Below are 13,489 nucleotides of genomic sequence, written 5' to 3'. Positions count from 1 at the left end.
GCGCTGAGTTATACCATATGGCATCAGATGAAATACTATGACAATGAATCCAGGTAAGCCGGAACACACGTGTTAATCGATGCAGTGCATGGAAGACTGCGGGGCAATGGCTTTAACTACGCCGAAGCATGACGAGAAATTCATAGTGACCATATCCTAGTCCTGAAAGCAGTCTTATGAATAATCTGAAGCTTGGATTTGTTAAGCTGTTGGTAACCAACGTAACGAAGAGATCAATTTTCGAGAACAACCTCGGCTCCGCTGAAGCTGGTCAAATAAATCAGTCAATGCGAGGGTAAGGGTACTTGTTTTTAATTGTTACTTATTTTAACTGCCTATAATCGATGCACATTCTCATCGTGCCATCCTTCTTCTCCCAAATAGAACTGGTGCACCCCAAGGTGTGACAACACTAGCCGAATGACCCCTTATCCAGGAGCTCCTTGAAGCTCCTCAATTCTTTCAACTCCGCTGGTGGGCGCGATGGCGATATGGTGGATAGAAATGGTTGAGTGCCTGGCACTGTAGGTCAATGCGCAAAACCAATGTCCTATCAGGCGCATAACCCGGCAGGTCTACAGGAAAACACATCGGAGAACTCGCCTTCACAACGGGAACCGACTCAATCTGGGTCTCAGCTCCCACATCTCTCACAAACGCCAAATAGGAAAGACAACCCTTTTCCAACATACGCTGGGCCTCAGAAGAAAATAACTTTGCTAGGAATATAGTCAGTCAACCACGCCACTCGATCCGCGGGTACAACCCGAGGTGCCAGAAGTGACTGTCTTAGGCATAAAGTCAGAATAGCTGACACTGGAGATAACCAGTCCATGCCCGATAATATCGAATCTACATATTCAGTAGCAATAGATCAACCTCGGGTCTCCAACCCCCAATAGTCAGCCAAACACGACCGGTAACATGTTCACAATAATAGTGCGCCGCCGGGTAGACACATGAACAGGTAGGCAAGACACCTGGTGCGTACCCAAATGCATAAAGCAAAAGTATGAAGATACATGATGAATAGGTAGAACCGGGATCAAATAATATGAGGCATCTCTGTGACAGACTGAAATAATACCTTGTAATGACAGCGCTTGAAGCAATAGTATCTGTCCTGCCGCATCGCGTAGAAACGAGCCTGGCCACCGCCTGATCGATCTCCACCTCTGGGGCGGGCCCCTGGCTGCTGATCTCCACCCTTAGCCGACTGGCGGGTGGTGAAGTAACTGGGAGCAGAAGTCGAGGGCTGACCCTCTGCTGATGCTGTCTGCCACGGAGGCGAGGGCATGCCGTCCTAAAATGACCCAACTCTCCGCACTCATAGCAAGCTGCCGCGGTACTGAAGATGGGACTGATGAAAACTCTCGACACGCGAGTGACTAGCAGATGCACCCGGCGCAGAAGAACCCTGAACTATGGGGCATGAGATGAAACTCCGAGCTGGAGGGCTAGTGAAGTCTGACCTGCATGGGGCCCATGATGACCACGGCCTGAAGATCCCCCACGATATTCTGGACGAGCTGACTGAGCAAGCCTGAAAGAGGACCCTCTACCCTGCTGGAAACTGACCCAATTCGAAGTAGCACCACTGTAACTGCCCGATCCACGAGGCCTCTTAGCCTCCCTCTCCTCTCGCTCTCTATGACGAACTGACTCAATCTCACGAGCAATGTCCTACACTCCTCAAACGTAGCACCCAGTACTCTCTCTCTAGTCAATCAGAATACGGAGATGGAGTTAAGACCATCCACAATCTCCTGATCCTCTCGCGATCTTTGGAACCATCCAAATTAGCAGACGACCAGCTGGGAAAACCTCACCTCATACTGAGTCACTATCAGGTCTTCCTGTGTCAACTCACTCAAACTGCCTACGCAACTCTTCCTGCGGGACTGAGTATATACTCTCCAGAAAAAGAGCTGAGAAATGCTACCAAGTCAGAGGTGCTGCACCGGCAGGGCTACGCCTCTACCCACCAAGTAGAGCATCCCCCGTGAACTGAAAAGTAGTAAATGCCACACCACTCGACTCAAGGATCACCGCCGTACGAGCATACGCTGCATCTGTCAAGAAACTCTGGGCAATCCTCGCCCTCAGCACACCGAATGTCGTGAGGCTGAGTCTACCAAACCTCTCGAGACGACGCTGCTCATCGTCTGCATTAGCTGAACCACAAAAACCCTGAGCTGTGCAACCTGCCTGAGCTGGAGGTGCCTCCGGTGTCTGTAGCCCCTGCACTCCCTGCGCAGGTGTGCAAGCATCGGGGGTCTGATTGCCTCCCCCGGTCTGTGAAGTAGCTGCTATTGCTGTGGTGGCTGAAACTGCTTGAGCCAAACCAGTACAGACCGTCAAGATCTGTGCCAAGGTCTCCTGAAGACCCAGAATCACAATAGGCACAGCTGGTGCCTGAGCAGGTGCTGCTGGAGTCTCCACCGCTGGAGCCTGATCCTGAGCTGGGGCAACCATAGGATTAGCAGGTACTGTCCCGGCTACTCTACCCCTGCCACGACCACGACCGCGTCCACGGCCTTTGGCGGCCTCAGTAGGTGGCACTGGTGGTCGTCCGTCACGTTCGGTAGCTCTTGTTCTCACCATCTGTGAGAGAATAGAATAACAAAGATTTAGTTCACAGTTCAACAAAGCCGCACGACAAGAGTTTCAAGAATATGGAGTATTTCCTAAAGGTTCCGCAGCCTCTCGAGGATAAGTACAGACGTCTCCGTACCGATCCGCGAGACTCTACTAAACCGGCTCATGATTCGCGAGACCAAGTAACCTGGCTCTGATACCACCTTGTCACGATCCAAACCCCAGTCGTGATGGCGCCCAACACATTGCTAGGCAAGCCCGACCATTTACGCAAGCTTAGCCAAATAATCTAATTAAATAAATAAATTTTCACTACTATAATACAAATTTAGTGCAAAAATTCTGATATAATCTCTAACATTCGAAAACCCCAAAATAAAATACTAAATAGCCCACAGAATCTGGTGTCACGAACATGAGCCTCTAGAAGCAGATTATTCACCTATTACAAGTCCGACTAGGAAAATAATACGAATAAAATAATAAAAGATAGAAGGGAGAGATCAAGGCTGCGAACGCCATGCAGCTACCTCGACACTCCCAGATAACTGCTGCTCAGCTAACAAGCCCTCACTCACCCTTTGGTGTACCTGGATCTGCACACAAGGTGCAGGGAGTATTGTGAGTACTTCCAACTCAGAAAGTAATAAATATAAATAAGGTCTGAGGATAAGAAATCCTAAATAAACACAAAGTAAAGCTAAAAATACCATTAAACAGCAATATAGTTAGAATAAAACATCAGAACAGATGAAGAAATAAATGACAATTAAATATGCAATGCAACACATAAACCGGTACCTCCAGTACCCCGCTGTGGCCGTGCAGCCCGCTCCATTTATTTAACGTCGACGGCGCTCACTGGGGGTGTGCAGACTCCGGGAGGGGCCCCTTACGGCCCAAACGCAATATTAAGCCATCTCGTGGCATCAATCAGGCCCTTGGCCTCATATCAATATCATTATCATACCACTGCGGCATGCAGTCCGATCCCATACTCAGTCCAGAATCACATAAGCCTTTCGGCACAATAATATAAAAATATTCAGCCCAAACTTCATTTAAAAATATTACTTTAGTTTCTACTTTTAGAAAAATGGCTGAGTTTACAAAACAGTGTTAAATACCAAGACTGAGTTCAATATCTAGAAATATGGTAAGAAACCAGTAAAAATAATCCCTGAAGGATTCAAGTAGTTGGCACGAAGCCCAATTATGACAATTAATCCATTTTTATAAGGATATCACAAAAACTACAATCAATTAGGTAGTAATTTTATTAAGCGGGACGGACCAAGTCACGATCCCCGACGGTGCTCTACCCCACGCCCGTTATCCGGCGTGCAAGTCACCTCACATAGCACTACGTTGTGCAAATTCAGGGTTTCGAACCCTCAACACAGCATTTACATTTATTACTAACCTCAAGCCGGCCAAGGTCCTAGCTTGCTATGCCCTTGCCTTTCGAATTCGCCTCTTCGTGCGTCGAATCTGACCAAAACCACAACGAATACGTCACAATATGCTAAGGGAATATAACCCAATCGAAAAGACTCGAAAATCACGAAGTTGGCAAAACCCGAGCCCTGGGCCCACTTCTCGAAAAATTATAAATTTTGCATCACCGGATTCCTTATCTCGCCACGAGTCTATACATATAAAGAACACCAAAATCAGAGTCCAAATGACCCCTCAAATTCCCATTTTTGTTCTCTTAGGTCTCAAGCCCTAAACCACCATTTTTTACCTTAATTCCTTGAGTTTTCAGTGTAATTCCATGTATTTGCATGATAAAATTGTGTTCTAAGTCCAAGAATGCTTACCTGATCGAAGTCCTTGAATTTCCTCTTCAAAATCGCTCAAGAACACCCCAAGTCCGAAGTTAAAAATATGTTTTCTGTAAAATTTCGCGAAGGGATTAAAACCCACTTCTAATCAGTTGTTTCCGCTTCTGCGGTCCTTTGTCGCTTCTGCGACTACCGCATCTGCATTCATTTTTCGCTTCTGCGGAATCTCACTTATTGTCCAAAATTCCGCATCTGCGGTCCTTTTGTCGCATCTGCGACTCCGCAAATGCGGTTGGCATCTTCGCACCTGCGACTACTGTCGCTTCTGCGGTTCTTGAATCGCTTCTGCCTGCGGTCCCATTTCCGCAGAAGTGAAAATACCAGAAGCAGCAAAATTCTGCAATCTCTTTAAGTTCAAAACTTCCCGTTAGCCATCCGAAATCACCCCGAGGCCCTCGGGACCTCAACTAAGAATACAAACATGATCCAATACCTTATTCAAACTTGCTCCAATCATCAAAACACTTCTAACAACACTAAAACCATCATTTCTCATTGAATTCAAGCCTAAGTTTTTCAAAACTTCCGAAATACGCATTCGATCAAAAATCCAACCAAATCACCTCCGAATGACCTGAAATTTTGCAGACACATCCCAAATCACCTAACGAAGCTACTGCAACTCTCGGAATTCCATTCCGACCCTCGGATCAAAATATCACCTATCGACCAGAATTTGCTAAAATTCTAAGTTTGCCAATTCAAGCCTAATTCTACTCCCGACCTCCAAAATCGCTTTTGATTACACTCCTAAGTCACAAATCATCCCCCGAATCTAACCAAATCATCGGAATTCAAATCCGAGCCCTCTAACACAAAAGTCAACATCCGGTTGACTTTTCCAACTTAAGCCTTCTTAAAAGAGACTAAGTGTCTCATTTCTTATCAAAACCATTCCAAACCAACTCTAACAGATCAAATACTGATAATGAGACATGAAGAAGCATAACATAGGGAAAACGGGGCGGTAACTCATGTGACGACGGGTCGGGTCGTCACAATAAATCTATCTGTAAAGATACTACTAAAAAATATTTCAGTAAAGATACCACTAAAAAAAGAAAGGATGGATTGAATCTCTGAAGATTGCTCTGTTTTTTGGGTGTTTTTCGGTTGAGAATCTTTTCTATAACTGGAAATACAAAATTTGTGTGTTATAATTGAGTTTGTTGAGTTATATTAGGAGTCTATCGCGTTAATTGATTCACTTACCGTTTTTAAACAGCTGAAGACCTTTTTTTCGCAAATTCCGTTACTGTATTCATGAATACAGCTCGCGAATACAGTCGAATACATTCTCTGCTTAGCTGGACTCCCCTGTTTTCCGCCGAGTTTTGCTACTGTATTCATGAATACAGTAGCAAAAATACATTGGATACAGTCTATAACAACTGAAAACATAACTATAGGAAGTAATTTAGTAAATAGTAGCTATAGCAAACTAATAATCACTAAAACATAGTGGTTTCTGAAAATTTCTCAAGAAAAAAACACGTAGAAACCGATAAGCCCAATAAAGAAATCAACTCTATTTGGTTTTGACAAAAACTGAGCCTAATCGAAGCATGATCACCCCTAATGGTAGGCATGGTGGGTCAAGTTTTACCCTGCAAAACTCTGCATAGCAATTTTTTTTAACTCACCTCGCCTCGCCCAACATAGACATGTCCTGCTCCGCCCTATGTTTTCTTTTTCATGTTATTATTTAGTTAAAACAGACAAGTTTAATATTTTATTATTTTTTAAATAGAAAGTTTGATATTATTCAAGTGGTTTAATTTTTATCTCTCTCTTTTCATTTCGTGTAGTGGGTTTTTCTTGGTGTCATTTATTTCATCTAAACTTTTGCTAGAATTTTCCTTCACTCGTGTTTTGAAGGAAAAATATACTCCATAAACATAAGCCAAGTATCATTAAAGTTCAAACTTCAGAGCATTAATTTTTAAGTGAGAGGTAAAATTGGATTGTCACCATATTAATGACTCGTTATTGTCTTATTACGAAATTGGCGTCAACTTTTACCAAGTTGATAATAAGGTTAGGTAATTTGTTAGGCCTCTTTCTTAAGATGATAAATTAGAAAAATAATAAAAAAGAAAATCACATTTCATGAATTCAGGGAGAAGAGTGGATAAACACTCCTCGTGCAGTTTCTTTTATTAGCTACAAGTAATATAGTATTGTCATTGAAGTAGCCAAAATAGTTAATAAACTCATACAAGATGTAATAAATCCTCAAGTTTTATGAATTTTGAGAAGTTTTATCATGACTGTTACACACTACAGATCATTGTATTGGGAAAATTGAGTTTACATATTAAAGTAGTATGGAGATGACGTGTCGTGACACGTAGACTGGTCAAATGGTCAAAGAATTTCAACTAGCCAAGAGGCACGAGTAGCAATGGATGCGAGCAAAGGCAAAGGAAGAGGCACGGGCAGACATTCAAAGGATTCAGCGCCCGTACCTATTCAAGACATTTAAATTCAAGAATCAAGAAGTATCAAGGGAATGAATTTGACAACACATGAGAGTCCAAATACAGTATTTAATAAGCCTTAAATGCTAAAAACCTTAGAGAATCTGTCTTGAATATAATGATTATGTAACGTAGCATTAAATGTCATTAATTTCCCATAATAGCCTTATTATGACAAAGGCAAGACATATATCTCAAAAATAGCTATAAAAAGGAGAGGGCTGAACAATTGTAGGGACACGAAAGATCATCTGAATATACTTTGGTTTACTTGTTTTATTCAATTATATTCTGGCTATTCAAATTACTTTCTTTATACATTCTTGCGATTATCAGTAACCCGTGTTCTTCTAAATTATAGCTTTAGTCAAAATTCTTTTTTTTTGTTAAACAAATTGGTTCCGTTACCGGGAATGCATCAACCATGTCGAACAACAATGACAACATTCAAGGAAACCAAGAAAATCAAACAACCCAGCAACTTCAGGGAGATCCACAGAACAATAACGTACTAATTCCTTCTCCACGAGGCTCTCCACGGCGGTCTCGTGAAGGCACTCCTGATGGGTCTCATACAGATGGACAGGCTCAATTCGAAAATGTTGAAACTATGGATGAGGCTTTGCAAAAACTTATTGCCTCACAAGTCAATAAAGCTCTTCAGGCTTTTGTTAGCCAATTACCTGCTGCACCACCCACACCCACTCCAAATAACAACACTCTGGAGAACCCTCGTTCCGGGCTCGTTAATTCGGGTAGTGGTGGAACCCCCAGCGAATCACAGGAGGGAGAACCAGGTAACTTAGTTAATTCTGATTTACAAAATTTAGTACTAACATTGCAGAAACAACTCAAGGAGCAAAGTGATCGCATAGAGCAAATACCCGGGGTGCCACCTGTGATCAAAGGGGTAGATATGGATAAATATTCACATCAACCCTGGAATTCAAGTGCTGCTCCCCTTCCAATCCCAAAGAAATTCAAAATGCCTGATATACCAAAATACGATGGAACAACAGACCCACGAGACCACGTGACTGCATTCACAACAGGCGTAAAAGGCAACAATTTAACTAAGCAGGAGATTGAATCAGTATTAGTCAAGAAATTTGGTGAAACACTCACTAACGGTGCACTAACATGGTATTCTCTTTTACCCGAAAATTCTATAAATTATTTTGCTGAGCTTGCAGATTCTTTCATCAAAGCACACTCGGGAGCTCAAAAAGTCGAAAAAAGAATGGAAGATATTTTTAAAATTAAACAAGGGGACTCAGAATTGCTTAGGGAATTTGTGGACAGATTCCAGCGTGAAAGAATGACATTGCCACGTGTACCAGATAACTGGGCAGCTATAGCTTTCACAAGCAATTTGAATGAGAAAAGCTCAGAAGCTACGAGGCGACTCAAGGAAAGCCTTCGTGAATTCCCAGCTACAACATGGAATGACGTTTACAATAGATATAGCACAAAGTTGAGGATTGAAGAAGATATTATTTCACGACATCAAAAAGAAGAAAAGGTAAGCTCAAGACAGGCGGAAAACGAAAAAAGGTCCGGTAAAAACAGGTAAAACACCATTTGATAACTTGAAAAAAAATACTAAACTTAGAAAGGTCTAATAAGAACAAAAAACTTACAGGAATTAGGCTATTGCTAAGAAACTCTTCATATGAGGCATAGGAGTATACCACAGTCCCCATCCGCTCTGGCGTGGCGGCAATTCAATTCTCTTCACTGTTCTATGATCTAAATTATAAAGAAACAACCCTTTACCCTTTAAGTGAAGCAAAAGTTCACCTTCTTGGATGTTCAAAAGCTTTATCCGCCCACAAATGTCGCTGGTAAGGGATGAAATATTCATGAAATACAAACTAAAAGGGAAAATCCTCTCATCACAGAGATCAATATTGTACCTTTTGATCCATATACGCATTTCATAGTCCTTCAAGATCCATATATCCACTACATAGTAAGAGATAAGCAAGTTACAGAAACACAAACTATCATCCTTCACCAAAAGAGTCATAGCTTGATGCTTTCGCTTTGAATTGCATACGCTCCCGGGATGAGGCATAGCAGAGAGTTCTTCCTTATCCATTTTGAAAACCATGATTCCGTTTGCACAAGGAGGAATATCTTTTCTTTCTAAATCGTGGTCAATGATCCAATGAAACGCTCCATTCACAACTGCTGGAGTGCCACCAGATGACAAAAAGTTGAAAGAGGAGGACGAGCGAATTTTCCTCCATGTCCATGTCTTGAAAATATATACGAAATACTGACAACAACTGCCTCGTACTTGGGCGTAAAGAATTCTGAATTGCCGTGTGTATGGACAAAAATAAATAGCACATAAGTAGCCCGGGTGAAGTGTATGTTGTACAGCTACTTCTTCTTGTGTTATCGGGTTGAAAGCATAATAAGTAGACTGCCACTTCAAGTCACCAAACATAAGAACTCCTTGACAAGTGTACGTAAGAACAAGTTGGTGATCCCAATATTTATTAATCATAAGCTCGGGTCTGAGATATAGTTGCTTGAAGGCGACCTTCTTCTTCTTCTTATTATTATTATTAAGGTTTTCACCAACAACATAAAGATCTTGCCCGTGCTTGATAGTCAAATAATCCTGTAAGAGAATCAGGGGTCTACTAGCTCTACTGAGATCATCATATAAGGTGATAAAATAGTCATGTGATGAGACCAAAGCTCTCCAATGCCTACAAACCCATCTACATCTAAGAAGAGAATATGCTGGAAGTCTACTCAGAATATCAATGATGAGACAATCAGGCAAACTTTCGAAAGTTTCAGTAATTTCTTCTTCACCTTTGCATATTGAAGGAAATAGTGAACCCAACAGTTGTGTAGTCCATGTGAAGCATTCCAGTTCCATGACCTATAATATAAAGCAGAAAAATAATGGTTACTTGGTATGACAACAAAATATGCATTGATTGATCAAAAGAGAAACTACAACTTTTATAATAATAGAATTTTCAGAGAGGTATAACCATATAATAATAGAATAAGAAGCTCAAATCATAAAATATGAACCATGTACGATTGCACCAAATAGCGTGGCCTAATCATCAATAAAGTTGATAGAGAACCATGAGGTCTCACGTTCAAATTTCATCAAAGACAAAAAGTAATGGGTGATCTGCCTAAGCTTTGGTGAGCAGAGCTTCCCGGTAGCAGGTACCCGGTGATATAGTGCATAAGCTCAGACACCACCGTTATCAACGACAAAAAGTCAAAAATATGGACCATGATTAAAACATTTAAGTTTTGGGATTGGTAGAATTTGATATATGCTTGATCACGTGACCAAATATAATCACAGAGGTCTCGAGTTTAAATTCCAATGGCGGCAAATCACAAATTCCATCTGCCTCAGAATTTTCACTAAAAAAGTGAGAAAAAATCAAGGAGATTCAACATTTAATATATAGAGGTACGAAAAAACACATATACATTAGAGTATCATCAAACATTGGGTAAAGGAACTTACAACTTGTTGAACGGAAAAGCAGCGACGGGAGGACCGGAGGACGGAACTGAGGACTTCCTGAATATTTCGCCTCTACTCTCAACTATTCAATTATAGTTCGATTTCGCTTTTGTTTCGGTTTTAGAATTGCTTTTGTTTTGGACGACAATGTTGGATAGTGTTTGAATTTGAACAGTTTTGGGGTTTTTTGCCCTTTCAATTTTGGATTTCATTTACAATTATTTGCACAAAGGAAAAGGATATTTATTTGACTTCAATTGACAAAGTTTCATTATATTTTAGATGGGTAAATTCACAAATGGTCATATAATTGTGATTTTTTTTATTAAAATCTTATAAATATATTTTCTCACGCAAAAATTATATAACTTTCATGATATTTTATTTGTGTTATTATTTATTAGACTGAAAAAATAATGAAAAAACATGAAATAAAAAAAAATACTACCGAAGAGTTGTGTTTTCGGTCACGACGATTTTTGTGTGAATTAGTGAGTTTTATGATTTTGGTGTGAGAAATATAGTTATATGGCTTTAGTGGGAAAAAAGTCATAGTTATATGACCATCTGCGAAATTTATCCTATTTTAGACCCAATTGTCCATAGATCTTTTTTCTTCTTTTTTTCTTCCGGAAAGTTTTTTCAAAAATGTGTTTGTCCATAAAAAACTATACTAAATTTTAGGAGAATATTTGAAAAAGAGTTTTCGGGAAAAAAAAAATTCACTCGCAAAACTGCAATATTTTTTTAAGTGAGATGCATTCAAACATTATTTCAAATTGCAGATATCATTTTTCAACTTACCCACAAATATATTTTTGTTTTTTAAATTATACTGTAAATTTAAATCCATTGTCCAAACGCCTATTTAGTTTATTTTTAGTTTTAAATGTTTAGAATCTACACTAGCAGTGTGATTTTACTGGCTTATCCCAACAACTACTTGATCTAAGTGGCACAAGAGATCAAAGATAAATCAATAACAGTAACAGGCAGAGAATTCTCTTTTTCAAGTTTCATTATCGACCCTGTCCAACCAAGAAAGAATTTTGTCAATATATTTCTTACCACCCGAAAAATTAGGGTGAGATTCAAAAATAGTCAGAATTACAAGTGGTAGTTGAAAAATAACCGCAGTTTCAAAAGTAAAAAAATGTAGTCACTTTTCATATAAAAATGAATCTGAAGAAAGACACTATTCAAAATCCGAAAATATTCCAGCATAATATATTGCGGTTCGAAATTTTTACATGTGAACTTCCAGCATAATATACTGGAGTTTCAGCGTAATATACTGGAGTTCTAGCATAACATACTAGGCCAGCACAATATGCTAGAAGTTTTTACACATGTGCTTCAATCTCCAGTATATTATGCTGGAACTTTCCGTGCGCTGGAGTTCCAGCATAATATGCTGGAAGTTCATACAGAGGTGCACCAATCATCAGTATATTATGTGGAACTTTCCGTGTTATAGCAAAATAGTAGTTATTTTTCAATGACTTTGCAAGCGCCGACTATTTTTTAGTTACCAGTACGAAAACTGGCTAACCCGTGCTACTTTTACGAAAAATTATATGTCGAAAGGTGATTAATTTATAGTTCTCGACTTTTGTTAGTTAGTCCTGATAATGTCCTGGCGGCATAACCCTTTGAAAGAGTCGTGAAAAGTGAAAACGTGACAGGATCAATTTACATACCAATTACGAAACTCGTCAATGTGCAAACTTTTACCAAATCTTGATAATTATTCAACTTAATAAATCATATGAAATTGACACCAAAATTGAAATAATTTACCTGACCTTTCTACCTTGCCGTATATATAATTGCAAACCACCTAATACCGCACATGCAAGTTGAGTCATTAAGCATATATATAAAGCTTCTACTTAATGGGCAAACCACTCCAAATTAATTTTATTTACATTTATATACTCCACTCTCAAGTCAAACTAAGTATCCTCATTAATAGTAGTACTAAATTTTTTACTTTAAAGCGCTGGATTTTATCACCTACCATATGTACAAAATTTCTCAAATTTGAATTTTCCTGACTTAACCATAATGGACAACTAACTACTACATAGTAAAAAATATGTGGTATTAGACAAAGAAGAACGGTTTAAATGCTCTTAAAAAATAATGATTGGTTAACAAAAAAAGATGTGTATTAACTTTTAGTATTTAACAAGAAAATGAAAGTTTAGTGCTAAACAAATAAGAATTGGATTTTCTCCCTTTTTACTCATAAATTGTACTCCCTCCCTCTGTTCCAATTTATGTGAACCTATTTCCTTTTTGGTCTGTTCCAAAAGAATGAACCTTTTTCTAAATTTGGTAACAATTTAGCTTAAACTTACAATTCTATCTTTAATGAGAAACTTTTATAACCATAAAAATACTCTAGGCCCCTTTTTGACTTGTTTAGGGCCACAAAGTCCAAACAAGTTCACATAAACAGGTTCACATAGAAAAGTCTTCATTTTTTCTTAAACTCCGTGCCCAGTCAAACAGGTTCACATAAATTGGAACGGAGGGAGTAGAAGTTACACATTTGGCTGCTCAACTAAAAATATTTACGGTCGCCAGCTAATATCAACAACAATAACATACCCAGTTTGATCCTACAAGTGAGATCTGACAGGGGTAGTGTGAATGCAGATTTTACCCTTCATTGTGAAGGTAGAGAAACTGTTTCCGATAGACTCTCGGCTCAAAGAAAATATAATCACAACTAATATACATATAATATACACAAAGTATACATAGGGTGGACGGCTATTTTAGCTAATCTCTCAAAGTAGAAAATTTCAACTTGATTTTTCTCTCTCTATCCCCCAAATAGCACCAACCACCAAAGGCAAGCCACCGTCTGGACGTCGGCTAATGCAAGGTCGGCACACAAATTCTTTGAATAAAAAAGCTTTAAGGATAGTATATTTTAAGCAATCTGCAGCTGTATATGAAGAGTTGGCGCCAGCAATTCTTGACGGTTGAAACATTTAATATAACCCCATAACTTTATTTCTTTCCAAAATAACAAG

At 39.5% G+C, this 13,489-nt stretch overlaps 1 protein-coding gene across 1 annotated transcript; it reads right to left on the bottom strand.

The window, feature by feature from the left end:
• Positions 1 to 8,484: 8,484 nt before the first annotated feature.
• On the bottom strand, positions 8,485 to 10,603 carry LOC109239987 (F-box protein At3g07870-like). The gene is made up of 2 exons (XM_019406604.1): positions 10,443 to 10,603; positions 8,485 to 9,827 (listed from the first exon to the last, which is right to left on the bottom strand). The coding sequence occupies exon 2, from the start codon at positions 9,822 to 9,824 to the stop codon at positions 8,571 to 8,573; it is 1,254 nt and encodes a 417-aa protein (XP_019262149.1). The 5' UTR covers positions 9,825 to 9,827; positions 10,443 to 10,603; the 3' UTR covers positions 8,485 to 8,570.
• Positions 10,604 to 13,489: the final 2,886 nt, after the last annotated feature.

This window comes from Nicotiana attenuata, unplaced genomic scaffold, assembly GCF_001879085.1.
Source record: "Nicotiana attenuata strain UT unplaced genomic scaffold, NIATTr2, whole genome shotgun sequence".
NCBI lineage: Eukaryota > Viridiplantae > Streptophyta > Magnoliopsida > Solanales > Solanaceae > Nicotiana > Nicotiana attenuata.
Note: the sequence above shows the minus strand (reverse complement) of the source record. Positions and strands in the feature narration are given on the sequence as shown.

What these genes read in the sequence shown, in the direction of transcription:
- LOC109239987 (XM_019406604.1), bottom strand. Translation starts at nt 9,824, where the DNA reads ATGGAACTGGAATGCTTCACATGGACTACACAACTGTTGGGTTCACTA.